This window comes from Diospyros lotus, chromosome 6 (genome assembly GCF_014633365.1).
Source record: "Diospyros lotus cultivar Yz01 chromosome 6, ASM1463336v1, whole genome shotgun sequence".
Classification (NCBI taxonomy): Eukaryota; Viridiplantae; Streptophyta; class Magnoliopsida; order Ericales; family Ebenaceae; genus Diospyros; species Diospyros lotus.
Window position 1 is genome coordinate 18,886,160 of NC_068343.1, and position 25,569 is coordinate 18,911,728.

The window sequence follows — 25,569 nt, forward strand, 5'->3', positions numbered from 1 at the left end:
AGTAGAGGCCAGTAATGGAGTTGCGATAATGGGATCTTCGAGAGATGAAAGTAAAAGAGAGTGAGATGAGAATGAGAGAGAGTGAAAAATCAAAGGTGAAATTGTCTTTTACACTGAGAGTTAGATATGTAATTTCTTTAAAATTATCCACCATTTTGTTCGTGTAACATTTTTCTTATTTTTACAATTATATGTTGTTTTGTTAGATTTTTTTTTTCCATAATAGGTACAATGTGGTGTTTCATCCTATTTGAAATCTCGATATAAAATTATATTCTTTTTATTAATCACTGAACAAAGACACAAAGTAGGGAAAGAGCATAGAGAAAGAAGCATGAAACCTAAGCTATAAAGGGGTTCTATGAGGCCTCCGAAGAAAAATAATGGCCATACTTGATGCGAATGTGTGTTAAGTGTGTTAAATCTTCTATCCATCTTTTTTCTCGTTTCTTTCTTCTTTTTTTGCAAGCAAACCGTAGTTACTATCCTTCAATGTACATCTATCTCACAGTCTATAAAAACAAGATATGTTCAAGAACAACCAAGATAAACATCTGGAGATGTTGTTATGCTACAGGTCTTAACAGTTATAGCCAAACTTCAGAAACTCCAAAGGCATCTAAAAATCCATGTTCATTGAGCCCAAACTAAGGGGAAGCTGAATTTCATGATTCATATTCGAGTTTTAAACCTTCCTGATGAGGATAAACAACCTCTGGTCAAGCTCCAGCTTCTGTGCATCGCTTGGATCTGCTTTCAACAGCATCAGAAGCCCTCCGAATGAAGCACAAATCTCCCTGGAACAAACGTCGAAAAATAAAATAAAATAAAAACAAAACCGTCAAGTTTCCAAGAAGTGAAGTAGAGCCTTTCGATGGCAATCTTGCCCCAGCCAAAAGAGAAGCCCAGAAGAAGAAACAAACCGTGAAGAAGAGAAGAGAATTTGTTCATATAATTTTGACTCAAGTGAGCAACAACTGGTGGCACAGGAGTAAGACGTGGATTGCCCACCCATGCACCCACAAATGATAATCGAAACCAAAAACATAAGCAGGACACATACTGCAACTTCACGGTCAGGGTGTTTAGATCTCTAAACATTTAAGCTACTTAACTTTTCATTCTTAATGCAAAGTCTGATAGCAAGCATACATGGGGGCCTTAGAAACAGCAGATGTATATCTACAAGGTAAGGCATACATACACTTTATTATCAGGTCCTGAAGCATCTGAGATCCTATATGACTTCCCCTGCATGACATATTCAAACTTATCTGCAAGCGATTTCCTTCCGCCCTGAAATTGATAAAATAGAGTACATAAGAGAACCTTTTACCCGAAATAATATCAGGAAACATCTAGAAAATTTCACATCTCAACTGACAACGATTAGGATGGCATCCTACAAATGCATGGAAAGAGACATCCAAGGCCCAGTCATAGTTTCTACTAGTCAGGATATGACACTCTGGAAAATGAGAACTTGTGAATCTTATTTTGTGTTTTCTCCAAGTAGGTTTCCAATAAGTTTGAATAAATGCATGTTTTCCCATGCATTATGTGTTCACTGCCAAGTTTGGTAGGAAAAATCTATCTTCCAGTACCATCCTTGTACAGCATCCCTCTGGCTTCTTCTTGTGAATAATTTGGATTCCTTATCCTTCCGTTACATCTATTACCAATCCCATTGTCTGCTTCCATCATACACTATTGTGCTTCATACCTGAGCTGCAAACCATTAATCTGAAAGTACTTCTTATGCATCATATAACAATTTTGAAAAGTTAACCATATTATGAACACTTCAGCTCAGTTCAAGATCTAGAGTTATCTTAAGTTTCTCTTTATCCCAAATTGATTTAAGAAATTCATTAATGTTTCAAAGAGGTAATAAGACTACAGCTTGACACACATTCACAGTAGTTCTTCATTAGGAAATGGCAAAAGGGGGCAAAAAGGTGCATGGAAATGACATTGTCTCAAGCAATGCCAAGAGTATAGGGGGGAATTCAGAGTAGACGAATCTTAGATGATTCTGGTTAAGAATGAGATTTTAGATTCTAGAATCAAAAGCAAGGAGATTCTTGTCTCTCTATGTAATTCCACTAATAAAATTAGAGAGATAAGAGTCTACCAAACTCTAAAGTTCCAGGCATGATGGCAAAGCTTCATAAAATAAATCTTGCAATCAGATGAATTGAATCTTCTCATCAATGCCATGGAGAAGACGGGCTTCAGGGCAAAATGGAGACAATGAATCAGATGGCATATGTACAACACTGATACAATACAACAGAAACATGTCGAGGGCCTTGAGGCAAAAAAATAATGTATATTTTCATATATAATGAAAATAATTCACATTCTACATAACAGGAGAGAAGTTCAAATAGAAAAATCAAGGCAAAGTGTGGAACAATGCTATGAAAAAATACATAAAAGATTTGCCAGGTAGCAATATCAATGTTTGTATAAGGAGTTACAGTTGCTCTAATCAAGAACACCCTCTGCATTTTTTGCCAATTGTCACCATTCTAGAGTTCAAAGAAGTTGGAGAAACTCCAAAAGTAATCTCCTGCTAGAAGCTTAATAGTTTAAATTCTGCCGTGACAAATATCTGAAGTAGCGCGATAAATTGTATTAAGCTTACCTGAGTAAAATAACCACTATCAGGTGTTCCATCCAAATTCAGAGTAGATGCTAATACCATCAAGAATTTCTCCCCAACATGAAGAGGATATATGTCTATGTTCACATCTAGCTGCATGTACATTTCAAGCTGCTCACTGATTGCTTCAATGCGAGAAACTATATGAAACACATTATGGAACTGTTAGCTTCAAACTGTAACACATACTGCTTCATATTTCAGAGAAGGCAAGAAGATTCTTTCTTCACATCAAAAGCATTCAGTTGTCAACTAAAATGGCAGTTTAGTTATGATCTTTTTCTCCTCAAAAAATATTTCACATAATCTTGCATTGCAAAAGAGATTTCTTTCAAGGTAAGTTCTTGTGGAAAAGAATGAAGTATCACCAAGGAGTGCCAAATATGCAGAACAAATAGATAGATCACATAAAACAGACCAGTAGACCACCAAAATGTTAGGAAGTTTATTTTGTCTCCCTTTCTTGAATAAGAAGTCAGAAACTTACCTAGAGCAGATATCAGATGGAAAATGAATAAAAATCGGTAGATACTTGGCCAAAAAAATAAAAAAGAAAAGAAAAGAATGAAAACTAGTAGAAAATAAATGTTTCCGTAAAAGCCACTAATATAAAGAGTTTGAGAGAAGTTCCTCCCTTCTGCCATTCCCCTCCCCCAGCCCACGCAGGGCTCCCCTAAAAAAAAAGGTCTTTTCATTTATGCTGCATAATGCACCATAAACCAGTGTAAGCACAAAATGAAAAAGTCCTTTTGTAAAACATCATGCCTGAACTGAAACTCCAATTTCTAACCTCAGCATATCCCTTTGAATCCTAATTAGAGAGAGCATAATAGACCATTGATCTGAAGCCACTAAATAATAATGCACCAACAACGTGCCCTGCATTCACAGTACCAATTTGGTCTCACCGCAAAGGTTCCAACCAATTAGTAATACCCTTATATCCATGTTATCAGTGTGAGAAACTTCCACAAATCCACACAGTGAGCAAATGCAGACCGCCAATCACCCTCACACATGAAATACTCCAACTAAAACCTGCGATAACCCTTAGATCCCCTACTCCAGACTTCTGACATAACTTACCCTCAATTCTGCCATCTTTCACAGTCTGACATTCTTTTCTTTCTTTTCTTTTCTTTTTTTTTTGGTGGGTAAGTCAGCTATTTTCCAGTCTGCTTCTGGAGGCACACTGAAAATGTTAATGCAACCAGTCCAATTACAGCCTTAAATCATCACAAGCTCCCAATCACATAATGCTCAACAAATATCCCAATGGCAAGTCAGCTGCAGGATGGGGAAAAGGAATCTTTATCCACTAGAACTGTAGAGTTTTTGTATCGAAAACATTCTAGAAGACTTAGAAGAATCAGGAGAAGTCAGTTGAGTCGGATTGGTATTTGAGCGACAATTTAGTTAGTTAGCTTTTATTCTAAACGGTTATGCCTTGGAATGAAAGACAATTCCGAATCCGCTTTGTCTACGAACAAGGAAGCTATAAGTAATGCAACTATAAATCTCATGGAGAGTTCAATCTTGGCTCAAGATGAACGCTGGCGGCATGATTAACACATGCAAGTCGGATGGGAAGTGGTTTCCAGGGGCAAACGGGTGAGTAACGCATAAGAACCTACCCTTGGGAAGGGAACTATTAGAATTATTAGTATAATTAGATATATTGCATATTGTTGTATGTGTTTTTTATTTATTTATTTGTTATAACTATGTGTAATTAGACTAAGCCCATAGACTAAGCCCGTAGGTTATTAGGCCCATTATCCCTATTAAAAATAACACACCAAGAGACTAATCTCTTAGGTTTTTCTCTCATAATTGTTTTCCCCCATAGTATCAGAGCCACCGATGAGAAAAACCCTAGTTTTCTTTCTATTCGTCACTGTTTACGCCGAAACATCACTGTCCGGTCATCTTTTGCTGGAGCTGACCCCACCCTAGGGTTCGCCGCCTTCAAGCTGAGTTGCTGCCAGAAAATCGCAGGCACCGAAGCTCCCAGGCACCAGAGCATGAAGGCTCGTCCATCGGCCATTTTCTCTCGGCTTCTCCAGATCAGCTCACCTCCCTGCCCTAGGCCTATTCTCGGTGTCTAATCTCAATGATGCAATTTATGTTGGTGCTACTCCTGCAACCACACCTGTTACCCTTGCTGCCTCTCAGTCCTTTACTATCTCCAATCTTGGAACAGCCAATATTACCACTGTCAAGTTGATAGGGTCTGTCAATTATCTCTCATGGGCAGCCTCTGTCAAAATGTGGTTCAAAGGGCAAGACCAAACTAATCATCTTACCACAAAGGCTGAAAGTGTGCCGAAAGCCAATCGAGCTAGATGGGAACAAGTTGATGCCCAGTTATGCAGTCTCCTATGGAAGTCCATTGATTCATCCATCATGTAGCTCTTTCGGCCATTTGAAACTTGTGTTGACGTGTGAAAGGAAACTGAAGAATGTTATATGAATGACATCTAGCATTTGTACATTGTGGTCTCTAATATCAAGAATCTAAAGCAAGAGTCGTCCATGGAATCTTATTTGGGACAAGTTCAGGCTCTCATGCAAGAATTTGATGCTCTTCTTCCCATTACTACAACCAAGACCGAACAGGTTGCTCAAAGAGAGAAATTTTTTATGGTTATTGCTCTTTTCAGTCTAAAATCAGAATTTGACACCATCAGGCATCAAATCTTGACTAGCTTCACTAATCCTACCATTAAGGACTCTTTTAAAAGGTTGTTGAACATGACCGGTGCACATGGTATGTTCTCTTCTTCTCATGTTGTTCCTCCAGCCGAATCTTCAGCTCTTGTGTCTCAGGCATCCTACTCAGGAGGAAATAGAGGCCATAATAATAATTGGGCACGTCCATAGTGTACCTTTTGTAAGAAACTGGGTCATCTTGAGGACAGGTGTTGGAAGAAACATGGTCGACCCGCTGCTTCGCCTACATCATCTACCAGTACAGCTCATGCATTCCAGAGTAATCCTAGTTCTGTCCAATCTGCACCAGGTTCACAGTTGATACCTATGTCTGCAGCTGAGTATGATGTCTTTTTGAAGTTTCAGGCCATAGAAACTGCAACTCTCCTGACTCACTCTCTTCGTCAGTGGTCACTCCTGCCATGGATCCTCAACCTGACAACCTCCCTATTGCACTCTGCAAAGGTACACATCTACTCGCAATCCACATCCTCTTTATAATTTTTTGTGTTATGATCGCTTGTCACCTGCTTATAGTGCTTTTGTTTCGAGCCTTTCTTCTATTTCTATTCCTAAAACCACAGGTGAAGCCATGTCCCATCCTGGTTAGCGCCAGGCTATGTTAGATGAGATGGGTGCTTTGCATTCTATTGGCACTTGGAATTTGGTGCATTTGCCACCAGGAAAAACTTTCGTTGGTTGTCGGTGGGTGTTCACCCCTAAAGTGGGCCCCGACGGACAGGTGGAACGTCTTAAAGCCTGCTTGGTTGCCAAAAACTTTACACAGATCTATGGGCTGGATTACAGTGATACCTTCTCTCCAGTTGCTAAAATGGCATCTATTCGCCTATTTCTCTCTATGGCTGCCACGCGTCATTGGCCGCTTTATCAATTGGACATTAAGAATGTCTTTCTTCACGGTGATTTGCAAGAGGAGGTTTATATGGAACAACCACCTGGTTTTGTTGCTCAGGGGGAGTCCAATGTAATCTGCAAACTCAAGAAGTCTCTCTATGGCCTGAAACAATCTCCACGAGCGTGGTTCGACAGGTTCAACACTGTGGTTCAATCATTTGGTCTCACTCGAAGTGAAGTTGATCATTCAGTTTTCTATCGATATTCTTCTTCTTTATGTAGATAATATTATTATCACAGGAAACGATCAAGTTGGTATACAGAATCTGAAGGAACATCTCCATCAGCACTTTCAGACTAGACCTAGGCAAACTCCAATATTTCTTGGGTATTGAAGTTGCTCAATCAAGAGATGGGATCTCAATCTCTTAGAGGAAGTATGCACTTAACATCTTAGAAGAAACCGGTATGGTGAACTGCAAACCGATTGACACCCTAATGGACCCAAATGTCAAACTCTTGCCGGGATAGGGGGAGTTTTACTCAGATCCTAAAAGGTATAGAAGATTGGTAGGCAAACTGAACTATCTCACAGTCATTCGTCCCGATATTGCTTTTGCTGTGAGTGTGGTGAGTCAGTTTCTCAATTTTCCATGTGATTCTCACTAGGATGCTATTATCCGAATTCTGAGATATATCAAATGAGCACCGGGTAAAGGGCTATTCTATGAGGATAAGGGGCACACAGATATTTGTTGTTATGCAGATGCAGATTAGGCCGGCTCTCCTTCTAATCGTCGGTCGACTCCTGGATATTATGTTCTTGTGGGAGGAAATATGATTTCTTGGAAAAGTAAGAAATAAAATGTAGTAGCTAGATCCAGTGCAGAGGCAGAGTATCGGGCTATGGCTAATGCAACTTGTGAGCTCATCTAGCTTAAGCAACTCTTAGAGGAACTCAAGTTTTGTGAAGTGTCCCCTATCCCTATGAAGCTTGTTTGTGATAATCAAGCTACCTTGCACATTGCTTCCAATCCAGTGTTCCATGAGAGAACTAAGCATATTGAAATTGACTGTCACTTTATTAGAGAAAAAATGGTTAAAGGTGTTACTGTCACAGAATTTGTTAACTCCAGTGATCAACTTGCCGATGTCTTCACCAAGTCTCTAAACGATCCTCAAATAGAATATATTTGTAACAAGCTTGGTGCATATGATATCTATACTCCAGCTTAAGGGGAAGTATTAGAATTATTAGTATAATTAGATATATTGCATATTGTTGTATGTGTTTTTTATTTATTTATTTGTTATAACTATGTGTAATTAGGCTAAACCCATAGACTAAATCCGTAGATTATTAGGCCCGTTGTGTCTATTATAAATAACACACTAAGAGACTAATCTCTTAAGTTTTTCTCTCATAATTGTTTTCTCACAGGAACAATAGCTGGAAATGGCTGCTAATACCCTGTAGGTTGAGGAGCCAAAGGAGGAATCCGCTCGAGGAAGGGCTCGCGTCTGATTAGCTAGTTATATTAGGTATTGTTATGTCTTTTATATCCCTTGATGTTTTTGCCCTAATTGTCTATAAAAGGAAGGCAGGGTAGTCGTTTAGATCATCATTCATAATTGTGTGCGAATGCACGTGATTGAGAGAAAATACTAGAGAGATAGCCTTTGTAATCTTGGTTTTCATTCTGTACTCGTGAGGGACTCTTGTGTACTGATTCTTGGATGGTTTCTAGTGGATTGCTCTTGGATCGAAAAGGCTGGATGTAGGGTTCCGTTAAAGCAATCCAAACCAAGATAAATTACACTTGTCTACTTGTGTGGTTTGGTTGTTTCTATCTTATTTCAATTCCGTTTTCAATTCAGTTTTTCATTTATGCTGTGATTAATTTTAGGTGAGGGTGTGAATCATATTAGCATATGAATTGAGTGATCCTAAGAGCTCCTAATCCTAACAGATTGGTATCAGAACCTGGAACTCATTCAAGAATTGTCAAGAACCCTAGAAATCAATAGGTTGTAACAGGCCTGGGTAAGGAACTTGCTCATGTTTGCACCGCTAACATATTTCACAAGCTAATACAAAATCTACTACATCCTGTTTTTGCTTCGACCAAAAGAATAATTGTTTTATTTTGTGGTAGGTAGCCCGGATACCTGAGTGTCCGCTTATTGGCGAGCAGTGTAGAGATTACATAATCTTTGTCTTCAGCTCCTTATCGTCTCCTATCACTAGGCGCCCTTGAAATCTGAGAAGGCCATTAGATAGGGAGTAACCTTTTTCTTCCCTTGTTTACACCACCAATTTGGTCAGGAAAGGTTGCACCCATCCTGTATTTTCAAAACTCCGCTCCACCTCCTTTACCCAATCTGGTACTACTGCAATGATGCTATAACAGTGACCCTCATTTTCACTCTGATCCCTCCGGGATAGCACGTCCGCAACTATATTTTCTTTACCCTTTCGAGGATGGTGTAATCCAATCCCATTAGTTTAGACACCCCCTTCCTTTGTAACTATGATTGCAGCCTTTGTTGGGACAAAAATCTTAGGCTCTCGTGGTCTGTCTTGATCACAAATGGGTTACTCTCCAGATAGTGTCTCCATTTATCCATCGCCTTTAATATTACCAGCAACTCTTTGTCATATACGCTCCACCCTGGTGCTTAGGCCCCAAAGCTTGACTTATGTATGCGATAGGTCTCCTTTCTTGCATTAATACAGCCCCAACCCCTTTTTCACACACATCGGTCTCCACTACGAATTGTTTGCTGAAGTCTGGTAGGGCCACTATAGGGGCTTGTGTCATAGCATTCTTTAGATTTAAGAATGTTGCTTCTGCTTGGGGGTTCCAGCCAAATCCGTCCTTCTTGAGCAAGTCCGTCAAGGGTCTGTTGATCAAGCCATAGTGCCTAATGAACTTGCGGTAGTAACTAGTTAATCCCAAGAATCCCTTTAAGTCCCTCACTATCTGAGGTCTAAGTCACTCCACTATTGCTGTGACCTTGTTGGGATCGGTTTTGACTCCTCCTCCTGAAATGATATGTCCCAAGTAGCTTACCTCATCCTTGGCAAAAATACATTTAGATAGCTTGACATACAATTGGTTAGCTCTAAGGACCTCAAATGCTGTTTTAAGGTGGAATAGGTGTTGGTCCATGTTTAGCCTGTAGATGAGGATGTCGTCAAAGAAGACTAGAATAAATTTTCGTACATAGGAAGCGAATATCTGGTTCATAAAGGTTTGGAATGTAGCTGGGGTGTTGGTGAGCCCAAAGGGCATCACCACAAATTCATAAAGGCCTTGATGGGTGCAAAATGCAGTTTTTGGGATGTCTGTTGGTTTCATCCAGATCTGATGGTATCCGGATCTCAGGTCCATCTTAGAAAATACTTTAGCCTCAACCAGCTCGTCTAGAAGATCTTCAATGAGGGGAATGGGAAACTTGTTTTTGATGGTATGTGAGTTGAGTTGGCGATAGTATATGCAAAACCTCCAAGTCCCATCCTTCTTTTTAACTAACAAAAGAGGAGATGCAAAAGAACTTTGGCTAGACTGTATAAATGAGGTGGCTAACATGCTAGAGATCTATTTTTTGATCTCTGCCTTTTGTGTAGGAGAGTATCGATAGGCTCTAATATTTACGAGAGTGGTTTGAGGCTTAAGGATTATGGTATGATCCAAAGGCCTTTGTGGAGGTAGGGAGTTAGGTTCTTGGAAGAAGTCCTTAAAGTTTTCCATTAGTACGTGCAAGCTATCTAAAGTAGATACCTCTTGGGCAGTGGCGCGAAACATTCCCGTCCTGTCAAGCAGGTACGAATCTGTTCGATCTACTTCATCTCCCTCAATGGCATGTATTGAGTACAATTGAGATATCTATCCTTTCTCTGTCAACAATTTCTATAGCTTGTCTCCCTTGATCATTTTGCACTCCCCTTGTTCCGAACTTCCCACCAATGTTAGCCGTTTGCCACCCATTTCTAGTATAACTTCCAGCTTGTTGAAATTGAAGGTTAAGGGACTAACTGTCCTCATCCAATCCACCCCCAACACAATATCACAGCCGCCCAACTCTAAGACCCTCAGGTCCGCCTTGAATTCGTTACCCTGCATCATCCAGGTGAACCCAGAACACTTGCAGTGGCTATACATCTTGTGTCCGTTGGCTACGGTTATTGATAAGGGGTTGGTGTGGGTTAACTTACATCCCAGTTCCTTGGCTATAGCTTCATTAAGGAAGCTATGGGTACTTCCACTGTCTATTAGTACCATGAGTTTCTTTTTTCCCCGCTGGCCCTTGACTTTAATGATCTTCCCCATCAGTCCTCCTTTCAATGCGTGGAAAGAGATCTCCCTACCTTCTAGTGCTTGTTCTTCCTCCAATGCTTCTGGTGGTTGTTCCTCTTTTTTCTCATCTGCTTCTTCCTCCCTATCCAGCTCTTCTTCTTCATTCCCATCGCCACCTTCCATCTTGAACAATTGTCTCATACACTAGTGCCTAAGGCTATACTTCTTACCGCACCTGAAACATAATCCCATCATCCTCTTCTGGTCTATAGTGGTATTCCTGTTGGGTCCTGAGCTGTATCCCCCTGAGGAGACTACGGGCACCATTGCCTTTGAATTACCTCCGATGAAGGGACCCCCCATAGTGGGTGACTTCGTCATGGACTTGTTCTTTTTGAAAATGGCTTCAAGCATTAGTTCTTGAAGCCTTGCCTTCTCTGCCACTTCCCTCATTGTAGTTGGCATCATCATCTTCACCATTGATTTCAATTCGTCTTTGAGGCCACTGATAAAGCTAAACACGAAGTATTGGTTGGTTAAGGTGGGTTGCGCACTCCACATGAGTGATCCCAATTCTTCGAACTTCTCTTGGTACTCAATCATAGTTCCCTCCTGCCTCAACTTATTAAATTCCTTGATTACATCAGTCATGTTCCCCTCCCCAAACCTCACACACATCTCTTTTGCGAAGTCTATCCACCTCGCCCCCATACCTCTCAATCTAGACCATCCTTGGTACCAATAATCAGCTATGTCGTTAAGGTAAGCCGAAGCTATCGTGATTCGCTAGCTCTCAGGGATGCTATAAAACTGGAAGTATCTCTCACACCTCCGGATCCACCATCTTAGTTTGGATCCTTCAAACAAAGGTATCTCCAATCTTAGTACAGGTCCGTACAAGTCCGTGATTACTTCTAGGAGAGTTAAGATCCCTTACCTGATCGTATGTCTCTTTAGTGCATGTATTATCAGCCTCCCTCACTCCTGGGGGCCTAGGAAGTATTCCTTGCCCCGATGTTTCTATCTCTAGTGTCGTTCGAGGGGGAAATTTAGGTGGTAGCCTGAATTGAGGTAGTGCGGACAGCATGTTGATCACACTGCTAATCCGCTGCTCCAATGATTCTCTTTGTCGAGCTAATTCTCTCATCATTCCATCTCGGGAAGCCGCCATGTCCTCCCGCAATTCTTCTCTAATGGATCGAACCTCCTCTCAGCTCTAAGTCACTGCTTCCTGTGTTTGTGTTAGCCCGAACTCCATTACTTCCATCTGATTCTCCAATTGCTTCGTTCGTGTTCCTTCAGCCATTCTGAATCCCGTCGTCCGCGTCGCCTCTGATAATCGTCCACTAAGCCAGATTCACAGCCTAAGACCATCAACTCTGATACCAATTGTCAAGCCTCTGGATCGAGACTTGAACTTCCGACGTTTATGGGTAACGAGAAAAGAAATATGGGAGGGAAAGGAGATAGAATTTGGAGGGAGAATTGAGAGAGAATTGAGAGGGAAAGAATTCAATATTATTTTTATGAATGAATCCCCATCCTCTTGCCTCTAAGCCTTTTATAGGCCAGGCACTAGACGGTAACAACCTGTACGTGAGACATAACAGTCCTCACGCCACACTAGCCTATTAGTTACACTGCTACTTGCAGAAATTTAAAAAATGACAGAAAAGACCCTTGGGTTGTGACAGTAGGGATGTGACATTCAGTGAGGATTCTTTCTTAAAGGATGATAAGGAGGGTTCCAAAAGGATAGGAAGGGAAAAGCCAAGGCTGTTGTGATGGAAATGCAAGGGCATGATGCTGCCATGGATAATCCCATGGATTTGGTAGCAGATCAGCACACTGACAGTGCTGATTCCCTATGGCTATGGACCAGCATAGTGCTGGTGTTGATTCCCCTTCCTTAGATAGCTCCCATCAAAGTGGCAGCCTTGATCCCTCAAGTTCTGAGAGGTACCAGCCTTCTGATAGTGCTGGACCTTCAAGTTCGGATAGATCTCCTAGTATAGAAAGATACAATGTGGCAAGGGATAGGCAAATGAGGGAGCTTAGACCTCCTGTAAGGTATGAGTATTCTGATTTAGTCTCCTATGCACTGTTAAGTGCAGAAGACACGGCTAGAGATGAACCTCTTTCATATGAAGAGGCTATGAGATCAAAGGATTCCAAGCTATGGCTGGGTGCCATGAAATCAAAAATGGAATCCCTAAATAAGAATAAGACTTGGGTTTTGGTTGATAGACCCTCAAATAAAAGGGTGGTAGGCCGTAAGTGGCTCTTCAAGATTAAAGAAGGGGCAGGTAAGGAGCAAAAACCTAGGTATAAAGCTAGGTTGGTTGCAAGGGGATTCACCCAAGTTGCTGGAGTGAATTTTAATGAAGTTTTCTCACCGATAATGAGACATACCTCAATCAGAATCTTGCTTGCAATGACTGCCCTTAAGCCTAGAACAAATGGATGCGACCACTGCATTCCTATATGGTGAATTAGAAGAGGACATTCTAACAGACAACCTAAAGGATTTGAAGTTAGGGGTAAGAAGGCGCAAGTATGCTTGCTAAAGAAATCCTTATAGTGGTATAGAAAGTTTGATACATTCATGATCAACCAAGGCTTCAAGAGAAGTGTCTTTAATTGTTGTGTCTATATTAAGCATATTTCATCTAAAACTTCTATCTATCTCCTCCTTTATGTGGATGATATGCTGATGCTAGTCAATCAGATGAGAAAATTCATAGATTAAAGCTACAATTAAAATCACTTTTTGACATGAAGGAGTTAAGAAAGGCTAGAAAGATTTTAGGGATTGAAATAGTAAGGAATAAACAGGAGAGGTTAATCCAGCTATCCCAAAAGGCATACCTAGATAAATTGATTAGGAGATTTCAAATGCATGATGAAAAAGAGGTAAATGTTCCCTTTGCACAACATTTTAAGCTATCTCACAACCAATCACCTAGTGATGAAGAAAGCATGAGAGAAATGAACAAGATTCCCTACTCTAGTGCGGTAGGTAGCCTCGTGTATTGTATGGTGTGTATAGGCCGGATTTAGCACATGCTATGAGTGTTGCAAGTAAGTTCATGGCTAACCTGGGTAAGGAACATTGGGTTGTTGTTAAGTAGATTTTTAGATACCTCAAAGGGTCAATAAACATGGCTTTAGTTTATGGTGGAGCTAGTGAAAAAGATGAGCCTAATATATACTAGGGTTCAGTGATGCTGACTATGCAATAGATTTGGACAAAATGAGGTCATCTACCAAGTATGTATTTAAGTTATGGAATGTAACCATAAGCTGGAAAACTAATTTGCAATCGATAATGGCTCTTTCAACCACTGAGGCTGAGTATATAGCTGTTACGGAAACTATCAAGGAGTGTCTATGGTTAAAGGGTTTAGTAAGTGAACTCCTAGAGATAAATGTTAAGGCTATCTTAAAGTGTGATAGCCAGAGTGCATAGATCAAGCACACCATGAGAGAACTAAGCACATTGATGTTAGGTATCACTTTATCAGAGAAGTACTTGAAAGAAAGAAAATAAATTAGATAAAGGTAGCAGGAGAAGAAAATGTTACAGATATGTTCACTAAAGTAGTCCTTACGTCTAAGTTACATCATTGTTTGAGACTCTTACATGTTTGTATTTGTGAATGATTAGTTTGTTTTGCAGATCCTTAAAGAAGAGCAATAGATGGAGCCGGATTCTAGAAGCCACTCATGGAAAATGGTGGAGATTTGCATCAAGAACATTCTAGAAGACTTGGATTTGTATTTAAGCGACAATTTAGTTACTTTGCTTTTATTCTAAACGGTAACTTGAGTATAGGGGTATATTAGGTATTGTCATGTCTTTTATATCCCTCGATGTTTTTGCCCTAATTGTGATGTGAACGGTAAAGAAACAAAGGCAAGGATTGTCTAAGAGCATATAAGTCTTGGGCCAATTACTCGTTCAAGGACTAAAAAATTTCAAAAGGAACTTGAGTTATTTATTGGAAAGACTCTAACCCATTTGGAAGAGTTAGAATTCAAAGTAAATAAGTTAAAGCCCAAATTAATCACATTGCTTATTTGTTTGGAAGCCCATTGCTTATTTGTTTGGAAGCCCAGGACCAAAATGCAACCTAGGCACTCCACAATTAAGCCCAAGCAATCAACCATTCTACTAAGCCCAAGTCTTTCCAACAAGCCCAAGTCTCATAAATGATGTCATGGATGATGTTACCCTTCATTTGTCCTTTATGTTTAAGAGTGTTTTGTCTTTATGTATCATTGTGTTTTATCATCATGACTCCACTTGTCAAAAGTGACATGATGATGTTTTTCTTTATGCTTTGGTTTGTCTTTTATCATAATTAGTCCCATTTTGTCAAATGAGGCAATCATGATTCTCTTTGTCAAAAGTGGCATAATGATGATAAAAGACAAACCAAAAGCATAAAGAAAAATATCATCACGCCACTTTTGACAAATAGAGTCATGATGATAAAACACAATGATACATAAAGACAAAACACTCTCAAACATAAAGGACAAATGAAGTTGACATCATCCATGACATCAGTTATGAGACTTGGGCTTGTTGGAAAGACTTAGGCCTAGTAGATGAGCAGATTTCTTGGGCTTGATCATGGAGTGCCTAGGTTGCACCTTGGTCCTGGGCTTCCAAGCAATGTGATTAATTTGGGCTTTAACTCCTTCACTTTGAAACTCTTCCAAATGGGTTGGAGTCTTACCAATAAAAAACTCAAGTTCCTTTTGAAATTCTTTAACCCTTGAACGAATAATTACCCCAAGACTTAACATACTCTTGGATAACTCTTGCCTTTGATAAGAAAGTTCGCCACAAACAAGAAAATACTAGTTTCGATTCACCACACTCTAAGATAGAAGAAGGAAGAGTGATAAGAATCAAGTAAATTCGCCACTAAACAAATAATTTGCTTAGATAAGAATTAGGATAAAAATGTTCTCTACACTTTCTTCATAAAAATGTTCATACCAAAACATTATAAGATCACACATATAAATACCAGTCTTAAAAACAAACCTCATAGTTAAAGACAGATAACATCATTGCCTTTTTTGACAAAAGAGGGCTAATAATGATAAAAGACAAACCAAAAGCATAAAGTAAAACATCATCATACCACTTTTGATAAAGGGAATCATGATTGCCTCTTTTGACAAAATGGGGCTAATGATGATAAAAGACAAACCAAAAACATAAAGAAAAACATCATCATGTCATTTTTGACAAATGGATTCATGATGATAAAACACAATGATACATAAAGACAAAACACTCTCAAACATAAAGGACAAATTAAGGGTGACATCATCTATGACATCAGTTATGAGACTTGGGCTTGTTGGAAAGACTTGGGCCTGGTAGATGGGCTGATTGCTTGGGCTTAATCATGGAGTGCCTAGGTTGCATTTTGGTCATGGGCTTCCAAGCAAACAAACAATGTGATTAATTTAGACTTTAACTCTTTCACTTTGAATTCTAACTCTTCTAAACGGGCTGGAGTCTTCCCAATAAATAACTTAAGTTCCTTTTGAAATTCTTTAGCCCTTGAACAAGTAATTGACCCATGACTTACATGCTCTTGGACAACCCTTGGCTTTGCTTCTTTACTGTTCACATCATCATCCCTTGGTTGAATAGGATTTGCCCTCAGATCCAACTCTTCGGTGTCCCCCAAATAAGGTGTTAAATCCCTTACATTGAATGTAGTTGATACTTGATATTCACCTTGTAAGTCAATTTTGTAGGCATTGTCATTCACATTTTCTAATACTTTGAAAGAACCATCTACTCGTGGCATAAGTTTAGGCCTCTGTTTGCTTGGAAATCACTCTTTTCGAAGATGAATCCACACAAGATCACCTGGAGTAAATTGAACTTGCTTTCTTCCTCTATTTGCCGCTTTCTCATAGGTTGCATTCCGCTTCTCTATTTGTTGTTTCACACTTTCATGCAACTTCTTGATCAAGTCAACCTTCCTTTCTCTATCCAAACATGCTCGCTCATTAAGTGGAAGCGGTGCTAAATCAAGTGGTGTAATGGGATTAAATCCATAACCACTTCGAATGGGATTAAATCCATAAACCACTTCGAATGGAGAATGTTTGGCTGCACTATGCACACTCCTGTTATATGCAAACTCAACAAAAGCCAAGCACTCATCCCAATTCTTCAAATTTTTACTAACAACTCTAAGTAATGAAGAAAGTGTACGGTTTACCACTTCGGTTTGTCCATCGATTTGAGGATGACAAGCGGTACTAAAGAGCAACCTTGTGCCAAGCTTCTTCCACAATGTCTTCCAAAAGTAACTCTAAGAATTTTGTGTCCCGATTAGACACTATACTCCTTTGTATTCCATGCAATCTTACAATGTCTCGAAAGAATAAGTCCGCTACATGAGAAGCATCATCAGTTTTGTGACAAGGCAAAAAGTGAGACATCTTTGAGAACCTATCAACGACCACCATGATTGAATCATTTTCTCTTTGTATTCTTGGTAGTTTAAATACAAAATCCATACTCACATCAACCCAAGGTTGATCCGGAACAGGTAATGGCATGTATAACCCATGAGCAGCTTCCTTGCTTTTCACCTTCTTACAAGCTACACACCTTTCTAGCACTCGATGCACATCTCTAATCATTCCCGGCCAATAGAAGTATTCTTTAATCAGCTCCAAAGTCTTCTTCTCACCGAAATGACCAGCTAAACCTCCCCCATGTGTTTCCCTCACCAAGAGTTCCCTTATAAACCCATTAAGAATACAAAGTCTCCCAGATCTAAATAAGTACCCTTCATGCCTATATTAACCATTAACAACCCCTTTCTCACAAGCCAAGTAAGTTGAAGCAAATGTTGGATCATCCACATACTGATTTTTAATCAATTCAAACCCTAGTAGTTTAGCATTCATCATGGTGATTAGAGTATACCTCCGTAATAATGCATCTGCCACTACATTTGAATTTCCCATTTTGTATTTGATGACGTAAGAAAAGGCTTCTAAGAACTCCACCCATTTGGCATGCCTACGACTCAGCTTGTTTTGCTTCTTTAAGTGTTTCAAAGATTCATGGTCCGTGTGAATGACAAACTCTTTGGGTAGTAAGTAATGCTGCCAAGTCTTTAAAACTCTAATCAATGCATAGAACTCCTTGTCATATGTGGAATAATTCAAACTTCCTCCACTTAGCTTTTCACTAAAATAGGCTATGGGACACTTATCTTGCAAAAGAACAGCCCCAATTCCAACTCCCCAAACATCACACTTCACTTCAAAAGTCTTCAAAAAATCAGGGAGAGCTAAAATAAGAGCGGAGCATAATTTCTCCTTGATCAGCTCAAAACTTCTTTGGGCAGCCTCATTCCACCTAAATTCACCACTTTTCTTGATGCATTCAGTCAATGGAACAAGAATAGTGCTGAAATTCTTCACAAACCTCCTATAAAAGGATGCTAGCCCATGAAAACTCCTCACCTCTGAAACACTAGTAGGTATAGGCCACTCCTTAATTGCTTTCACTTTTTCCTCATCCACTTCAACCCCATGTTGTGAAACCATGTAACCAAGAAAGATTATTCGGTCTCGATAGAATTGACACTTCTTTATGTTGCCAAATAGCTTCTCCTGCCGTAACACTTCAAAGACTTTCCTAAGGTGCCCAAAATGCTCCTCAAGAGTTCTGCTATTAATCAAAATATCATCAAAATAAACCACAACAAATTTGCTAATGAACTTACGAAGTACATGATTCATCAATGGCATGAAGGTGCTTGGTGCATTAGACAAGCCAAATGGCATAACTAGCCATTCATACAGCCCGTGCTTTGTTTTGAATGCAGTCTTCCATTCATCCCCCTCCCTTCATTCAAATCTGATGGTAGCCACTCTTGAGATTTACCTTTGAGAACAATTTAGAGCCATGCAACTCATCAAGCAATTAGCCCATCTACCAAGCCCAAATCTCATAACTGATGTCATGGATAATATCACCATTCATTTGTCCTTTATGTTTGAGAGTGTTTTGTCTTTATATATCATTGTGTTTTATCATCATGACTCCATTTGTCAAAAATGGCATGATGATTTTTTTTTTATGCTTTTGATTTGTCTTTTATCATCATTAGCCCCATTTTGTCAAAAGAGGCAATCATGATTCCATTTGTCAAAAGTGACATGATGATGTTTTACTTTATGCTTTTGGTTTGTCTTTTATCATCATTAGCCCTCTTTTGTCAAAAGAAGCAATGATGTTGTCTGTCTTTAATTATTAGGTTTGTCTTTAAGACTAGTATTTATGTGTGTAATCTTGTAATGTTTTGGCATGAACATTTTTATGAAGAAAGTGCTGAGAGCATTTTTATCCTAATTCTTATCTAAGAAATTCATTTGTTTAGTGGTGAATTTACTTGATTCTTATCACTCTTCCTTCTTCTATCTTAGAGTGTGACGAATCAAAACTAGTATTTTCTTGTTTGTGTCACGACCCTAGGATTTAGCTAGGGTCTAGGAAGGAATTAGGAAGGATTTGGGAGGGAAACGAAGGAGAATTGGAGGGAGATATAGAGTAGAAATCAAGAGAAATGAGAGAGAACTAGGAAGAATGAGAGGAGAAAATAAGGAGGGAAAATATGAATTCATTATATTGCTTCAGCATACATTTCTCTACTTGCTATGGCCTATTTATAGGTTGTTCAACTGATAGAATATTGTAGAACAGCACCCATGTGCACTTTAACAAAATGAATAGCATCTCCTAACCAACAATCGTAATTAATGACAGCATTGCCCCTCTAATTCCTCTTGGGTCATGACAATTGCCCCTCCTTGAAAGGTTTCTTGTCCCCAAGAAACTTATTACTATTGAACCGTTGTTATTCATCCGATGCCCATCTTCACCAATTGGTTTCTTCTTCGCCTTTTCTTGTTCTCCTCCCATATTACCCTTTTCTTTTACTTTCTCTTTCCTTCTTCCTTAACAGTACTACGACTAGCTGCAACCCAAAGTCCAGCCATCCACCTCTTCCTTATTGCCATTGAAAATGGTTTCAATGGAGCTATCAATCCTGTAACCATCTCATTTCCAGTCATAGGAAGAAATTCAAACTTCTCTTTAAGCAAATCAACCCTTTTTGCAGCTGATGTCCTGTTTTGTGTGCCCGTGCCAATGACATACGTATGAGATGTCCCAAACAAGGTGCCCGGTGCAATACTTTCCTCCTTCTCCTCAAGTATTTGGTAAAGAGGCTTTCCAAGCTCCTTCCTTTGCTGCTTCTGGAGATCAATAACATCAGCAGGGCTGTCCTCCTTCCTTGCAGCTACCCTTTTTGTTCTTAGTACCTCATCAGCCTCATACTCCTCCTGAGCTGCATGAACACCGCCTTCCTCTTCCATGGCTACTATATCAGCTCCCTGCAATTCTTAATGAGCAGCCTTAGGAACTCCTGTGACAACATTAGTTTTGGGCCTTTCTCCAAACCGAGTACACAAGGCATTTATGATCTGTGGCCAGCTCCATTCTACCCTTCCCCAGCTCCAATTCCGGAACCAAACATATGGAATTTCACTCAGATTAGTTGCAGCCATTTTTACCTACTCCTTTTCAGCTACTCGGTGTTGGTAGAACACCCGTTCACATTGCCGGATCCACCATTTTGGCCTATCCCTGTCAAACACCAGAATAACCAATGGAGCAAGAGTGGGAAAATCGACACTTGGAATTGAGGTCGATAAAGTCTGATTAGCAGTCTGAAATTTATGTGAACACAAGATCAAAAAATCGTCCAGCTGCCTACGGAGGTCCTTAATTTCCTTTGTTGCAGCAATTAGTCCTTCGGCCATCTCCTCAGTTCAATTCCTTAAAATTACACCCTGCAATAGCCTCCTGATTAGCTTCCAAGGATCTATTCAGAAATTTTCCTGTACTAAAATTCAACAACCCAAGCCAATACAATTGTTACTTCCAATTCAGCAACCTTAACCCGCTTTAGACCTTGCCCTAGCAATAGCCTAGACCTGAATCATCTTTTTAGCTTCAACTGAATGTCCTTCAAATCAATCTCTGAGATCTAATCGAGTTTGTTCAACCTTCAAGTTAGCCTACTATCAGCTTCCAACTCACCCAAAACCTCTAACAGTTTGATTGGCTCTCGTTGCAACTTCTTGTGAATTGCCGACTCTCACTTTCCCAAGTCACCGAAATTCCGTCCGAAATCAGCTCATAGTAGTTGTCTAGGAGAATCACCCACCTCATAGTAGTCGTCTTGGTCACACAGCCAAGGATTCCCCCTGCTTCGCCTTGGCAATTCAAATATGAGCCGAAATTCACAGCCGCAAGCATAGTTATTAAAGGCATGCCTAGACGCAAGGCGCCTTAAGGGGCCAGTTTGGCGCCTCGCCTGGGCTGAGGCGAAGCGGTTTCAGCATGGCCCTCGCCATGCAAGGTGAGGCGCTGAGGTGAAAGGCGCGCCTCATGAAACTCGTGCCTGCATCCTCTCTTCCTCTCCTCTCCAGCCTCCCCTCTTCTCAGTTTCAGCATGTATACATCACAACTTATTTACATTTCTTTAGTTTAAGTAAATGTCCACACTTTCTTTTATTTATATTTTACCTTCCATTTACTTTAATACATAAATGTAAGTAAAAAATACCCCCTATTTGGATTCAATAAAAATATCTAAAAAATCAAAATTCATAACAATAAAAAAATAGAATTTTGATTTTAGTACAAACTCAGAATTTAGCGATTTTACCACCCCCAAAATACATACCTACTATTTCTTGAAAAATTCATTAAAAATCATTTTAACAACAATGAATATTAGTTATCAAAATACCAGAAAATAGTTTTTCAAAATGAAAACATTTTCTTATATGTCTATTTAAAATGCCCTAATCTTCCAGATTTAGAAAAAATGCGCTCATCTTCCAGACCTAGAAAAATAGCATTTTTCAAAATGAAAGCATTTTCTTGATTGTGGACTTGTAGTGTTTATTGATTGTGGAAAATACTAAAGCTATTCCAAAATGTCCTCCATCAATAAAACAAGAGATTGGAGAGTACATGCAAAAGAAGAAAAATAACAGGGAATCAGGGATGAGCAAAATATGGCACCGTAAGATGATGATTTTCAATTTGGTGAAGGGTATGATGATGATGATGATTAAAACTTCTTTATTGATTGTAGACTTGTAGTGTTTATATGTTTGTTTAGAATTTTACACGATGATTGGTACTTGTTTGAGTTTGAGACTTTAAGTTTGAATTTTGATGATGTTTCTAGTTTAGAAATTGCATGATGAATGAATTAACTTTGATGTTGTTAGTTTAGAATTTGAAGATAATAAAACATTAATGATATGTATGTGTTATTATTGATAATTTAATAGTTTTTTATGATTTTACAAGATTTTGAGTTTTTTTTTCTAAAAGGTGCGCCTCGCTTCGCAAAGGCGCGCCTCGCCTCGTGCGCCTCACGCCTTAGGCTCCAGGACCCTTTGCGCCTCGCGCCTTTCAGAACTATGGCCGCAAGACTTCTTCACTTCTCGCCTGAGTCAAGTTAGAATTCGCCTAGGACTCACCTCTCGCTCAACTTTCAAATCTAAGTTGAGGATCACAATCAAAATCAAGGCAATTGAGAATCGTCGCTTGCGGAATTCTCCTCTGGACCGTTTCTGATGGTGCCTACCTTCACAACTCGATCACATGCAGTGACCTAGATTTGCTTTGGATAATAGCCGAAGTCACATGTAGTGGTCGCGCCTTCCTTCTCGCCTTGCTCAAGGCTATGATGCTTCCTATTCTCCCGAATCAACACCTCTGATCTGCAATTGAATTGCAGATTATCGGACTTGCTTGCAACTGATCACTATCTACCCATGGTCCAGCGGATTCAATGATCGCCCAGGCCAATGCCTTCTTCTCCACCCAATCACCGACCTCTAGTTGTCGGAATTCACCTCCCTCAGCTTCCAGAGAACCAAGCAAATCCACTTCGCTAGGATCACTTCTGATCAGCAATTCGCTGATGTTCCACAATCACACAAGAGATTGTTTCATGCCTTCACCTTCCTCACAATCCAAATTCAGCAGTACTAAGCTCGCCTCAATCAACTGCACATGACCGCGTATGTTCGCAATCACCGTCAGAATCGCCTTCCGAGTTTCGAACACAATTTACCAAAATTCACAATTGGAATAAACTCCTAACTCCGCCTTTAAGATTCGTTTCCGATCCCACAATCTGCTGCGCCACTCTAATTTGACTTCAAATTCAAATTGAAATTATAGCTGGGCGATAGATTTGAATCAGCCCCCTGATATCGCCTGCTAAAATTACCCAGATCCATAGAATCAATGTTCTGAAGGATTCTCCTGAAATTTAATCACCTCCTCAAGTTGATCACTCCGCTTCAGTCTCCGTGGGCGATCACTTACGATCCACTTCCAACCGCGTCACCTTGAACTACCTTCAGATTCTCTCAAAATCACTGTTTCAAATCCCCAAACCTACTGCCTCGATCAATTCCGCAATCTATCGTCTAAATTTGCTGCGGAATTGCCTTGGTCAATTGCTACGACTTCCGATTCACAGCCGAGAATCGTCGGCTCTGATACCAAATGTCACGACCCTAGGATTTAGCTAGGGTCTAGGAAGGAATTAGGAAGGATTTGGGAGGGAAACGAAGGAGAATTGGAGGTAGATATAGAGTAGAAATCAAGAGAAATGAGAGAGAACTAGGAAGAATGAGAGGGAGAAAATAAGAAGGGAAAATATGAATTCATTATATTGCTTCAGCATACATTTCTCTACTTGCTATGGCCTATTTATAGGCTGTTCAACTGATAGAATATTGTAGAGCAACACCCATGTGCACTTTAACAGAATGAATAGCATCTCCTAACCAACAATTGTAATTAATGACAGCATTTCCCCTCTAATTCCTCTTGGGTCATGACAGTTTGTGGCGAACTTTCTTATCAAATAAGGGGTGTTAGTATTTCTTTTGTATTTCGGGCACATCAAATTGTCTATAAAAGGAAGGCAAGGGGCAGTCGTTTAGATCATCATTCATAATTGTGTGCGAGTGCAAGTGATTGAGAAAAAAAACTAGAGAGATAGCCTTTGTAATCTTGGTTTTCATTCTGTACTTGTGAGGGACTCTTGTGTATTGATTTTTGGATGGTTTCTAGTGGATTGCTCTTGGATCGAAGAGACTGGATGTAAGGTTGCGTTAAAGCAATCTGAACTAGGATAAATTGTGCTTGTCTACTTGTGTGGTCTGGTTATTTCTATCTAATTTCAATTCCGTTTTCAATTCAGTTTTTCATTTCTGTTGTTGTGATTGATTTCGGGTGAGGGTGTGAATCATATTGGCATATGAATTGAGTGATCCTAAGAGCTCCTAATCCTAACAACAACCAAAAGAAATTTATGTTTATTTGGTGTATTGGAGGAGTGAGGGTGAGTCTTCATGGCAAGAATATGGCATCCCCTTTGTGACTATAAGGTTACAATGCAAAAATAGCTTATTTGCAAAGTAAAGATAAAGCTGCATACAAAAACAACCCTCCCCAACCCTATAAAACAGGGAGCCGTGTGTACTAGGACTAGCCTTTTGGTATATAGGAGGAGTAAAATTCTAGGTAAAGGATGGTGATCAGTCAAACTCATGACATAAGGCATGAATTAGAATGTCACTCATACTGCATTAACTCTCCCTGATATCGCCCATGCACATTTATATCATCATACACATTATTTTTCCAAATATTCTTTCAACTTTTTCATTGTAGATTCTCTTTAAAATGTCTTACAGTTTATATCCAAGCCTATCGACAGAAATTCTTATATCACTCCTGTCAGTTCTAATAATTTGATTCCAAATTTCTTGACTGAATTTACATCATGTGAATTAGTATCCCTCTTCATTTACATTGCATCAAATTTAATTCTCATAAGGGTGAGACTTCGTTGCAACAGTAATATTACTCCTCTAAGACTGGATAGTCACAGGATCAAATTGCACCAAAAAAAACCCTTTTTAAAGTAAATGTAAGGCTAAAATGACCCTCTCCCAGCCCTTGCAAACTTGGGAGCCTCCTCCATTGGGGGCACCCCCTATAACTTAGTTCTCATGAACATCGCACCATATTTTATTCTTCACAACCATTCCATCCTAGTACTAAAAAACCAAAAAAGATGTTTAAGAATTTTAAAGGTTCCAATAAGTATTCTGTCTACAAGGGTCCATTTTGTTAAATGCATGATCATTTCAACATATGAGACGGTTCCCAATGAAGTAATGAGGGGGATTACCAGAAATCGTTTGATAATCCACAAGAAAACCGTAGTAAACAGGAGAAAAATACCATGGAAGCACACGTAACACCAAAATCAACAAAAGGGTTTGCTTCCAGTAGCTTGATTAGGAGCAAGAAACACTTTAGAACCAGATTTCCCACAACTAATATGCAAAAGAAACGACGAGTAACTGTAAAAACAAGCCGATCCCAACAATCACTTGTGAAATTGGGAAAAATACCTTTATCGAACTTTTTACCATCTGGGTCCAGACGCTCCACCCGAAATATATCCTCCAAAAGTGTCTCCACCATCCTTCAAACGAAGGTTCTCTCTCTCTCTCTCTGAGCAGAAACTGTGGTGAGGATGGAACTTTACTTTTCTGCTGGTGGCTGCTGCCAGTTAGGGTGTGTATGATTCGAGAAGTTAGAAAAGGAAATATTTTTTAATTTTTTTAAAAAATAACAATTAATCTTTTAAGAATTAATTTTTTAATTTTATAAAAAAATATGACATTTTTTATTTGAATAAAAAAATAAATTTTATGAAAAAAATTACCAATCAAACATTTAAAGTTGGAATTTAATTAGAAAATATTTTTTTATATTTTAAATACCAATTAAACACACCCTTAATTTCAAGACTACCAGGAAAGGATGAGAAAATGGGAATATGGTATTTATCA

The 25,569-nt window shown here is 39.4% G+C and overlaps 1 protein-coding gene across 1 annotated transcript; it reads right to left on the bottom strand.

Annotated features, from left to right (window-relative positions):
• Positions 1–393: 393 nt before the first annotated feature.
• Positions 394–25,288, bottom strand: LOC127803067 (DNA-directed RNA polymerases II and V subunit 8A-like). Its single transcript, XM_052339082.1, has 4 exons — positions 25,126–25,288; positions 2,651–2,808; positions 1,205–1,296; positions 394–797 (listed from the first exon to the last, which is right to left on the bottom strand). The coding sequence occupies exons 1-4, from the start codon at positions 25,196–25,198 to the stop codon at positions 686–688; spliced, it is 435 nt and encodes a 144-aa protein (XP_052195042.1). The 5' UTR covers positions 25,199–25,288; the 3' UTR covers positions 394–685.
• Between the last annotated feature and the right edge of the window lie 281 nt (positions 25,289–25,569).

Excerpts from the sequence above, each read along its gene's own strand:
- LOC127803067 (XM_052339082.1), bottom strand. The coding sequence starts at position 25,198 with ATGGTGGAGACACTTTTGGAGGATATATTTCGGGTGGAGCGTCTGGAC. Across the intron at positions 1,297-2,650 it reads ATAGTGGTTATTTTACTCAG|GGCGGAAGGAAATCGCTTGC; the intron begins GTAAGCTTAATA and ends TATCAATTTCAG. Across the intron at positions 798-1,204 it reads TCAGGACCTGATAATAAAGT|GGAGATTTGTGCTTCATTCG; the intron begins GTATGTATGCCT and ends CGTTTGTTCCAG.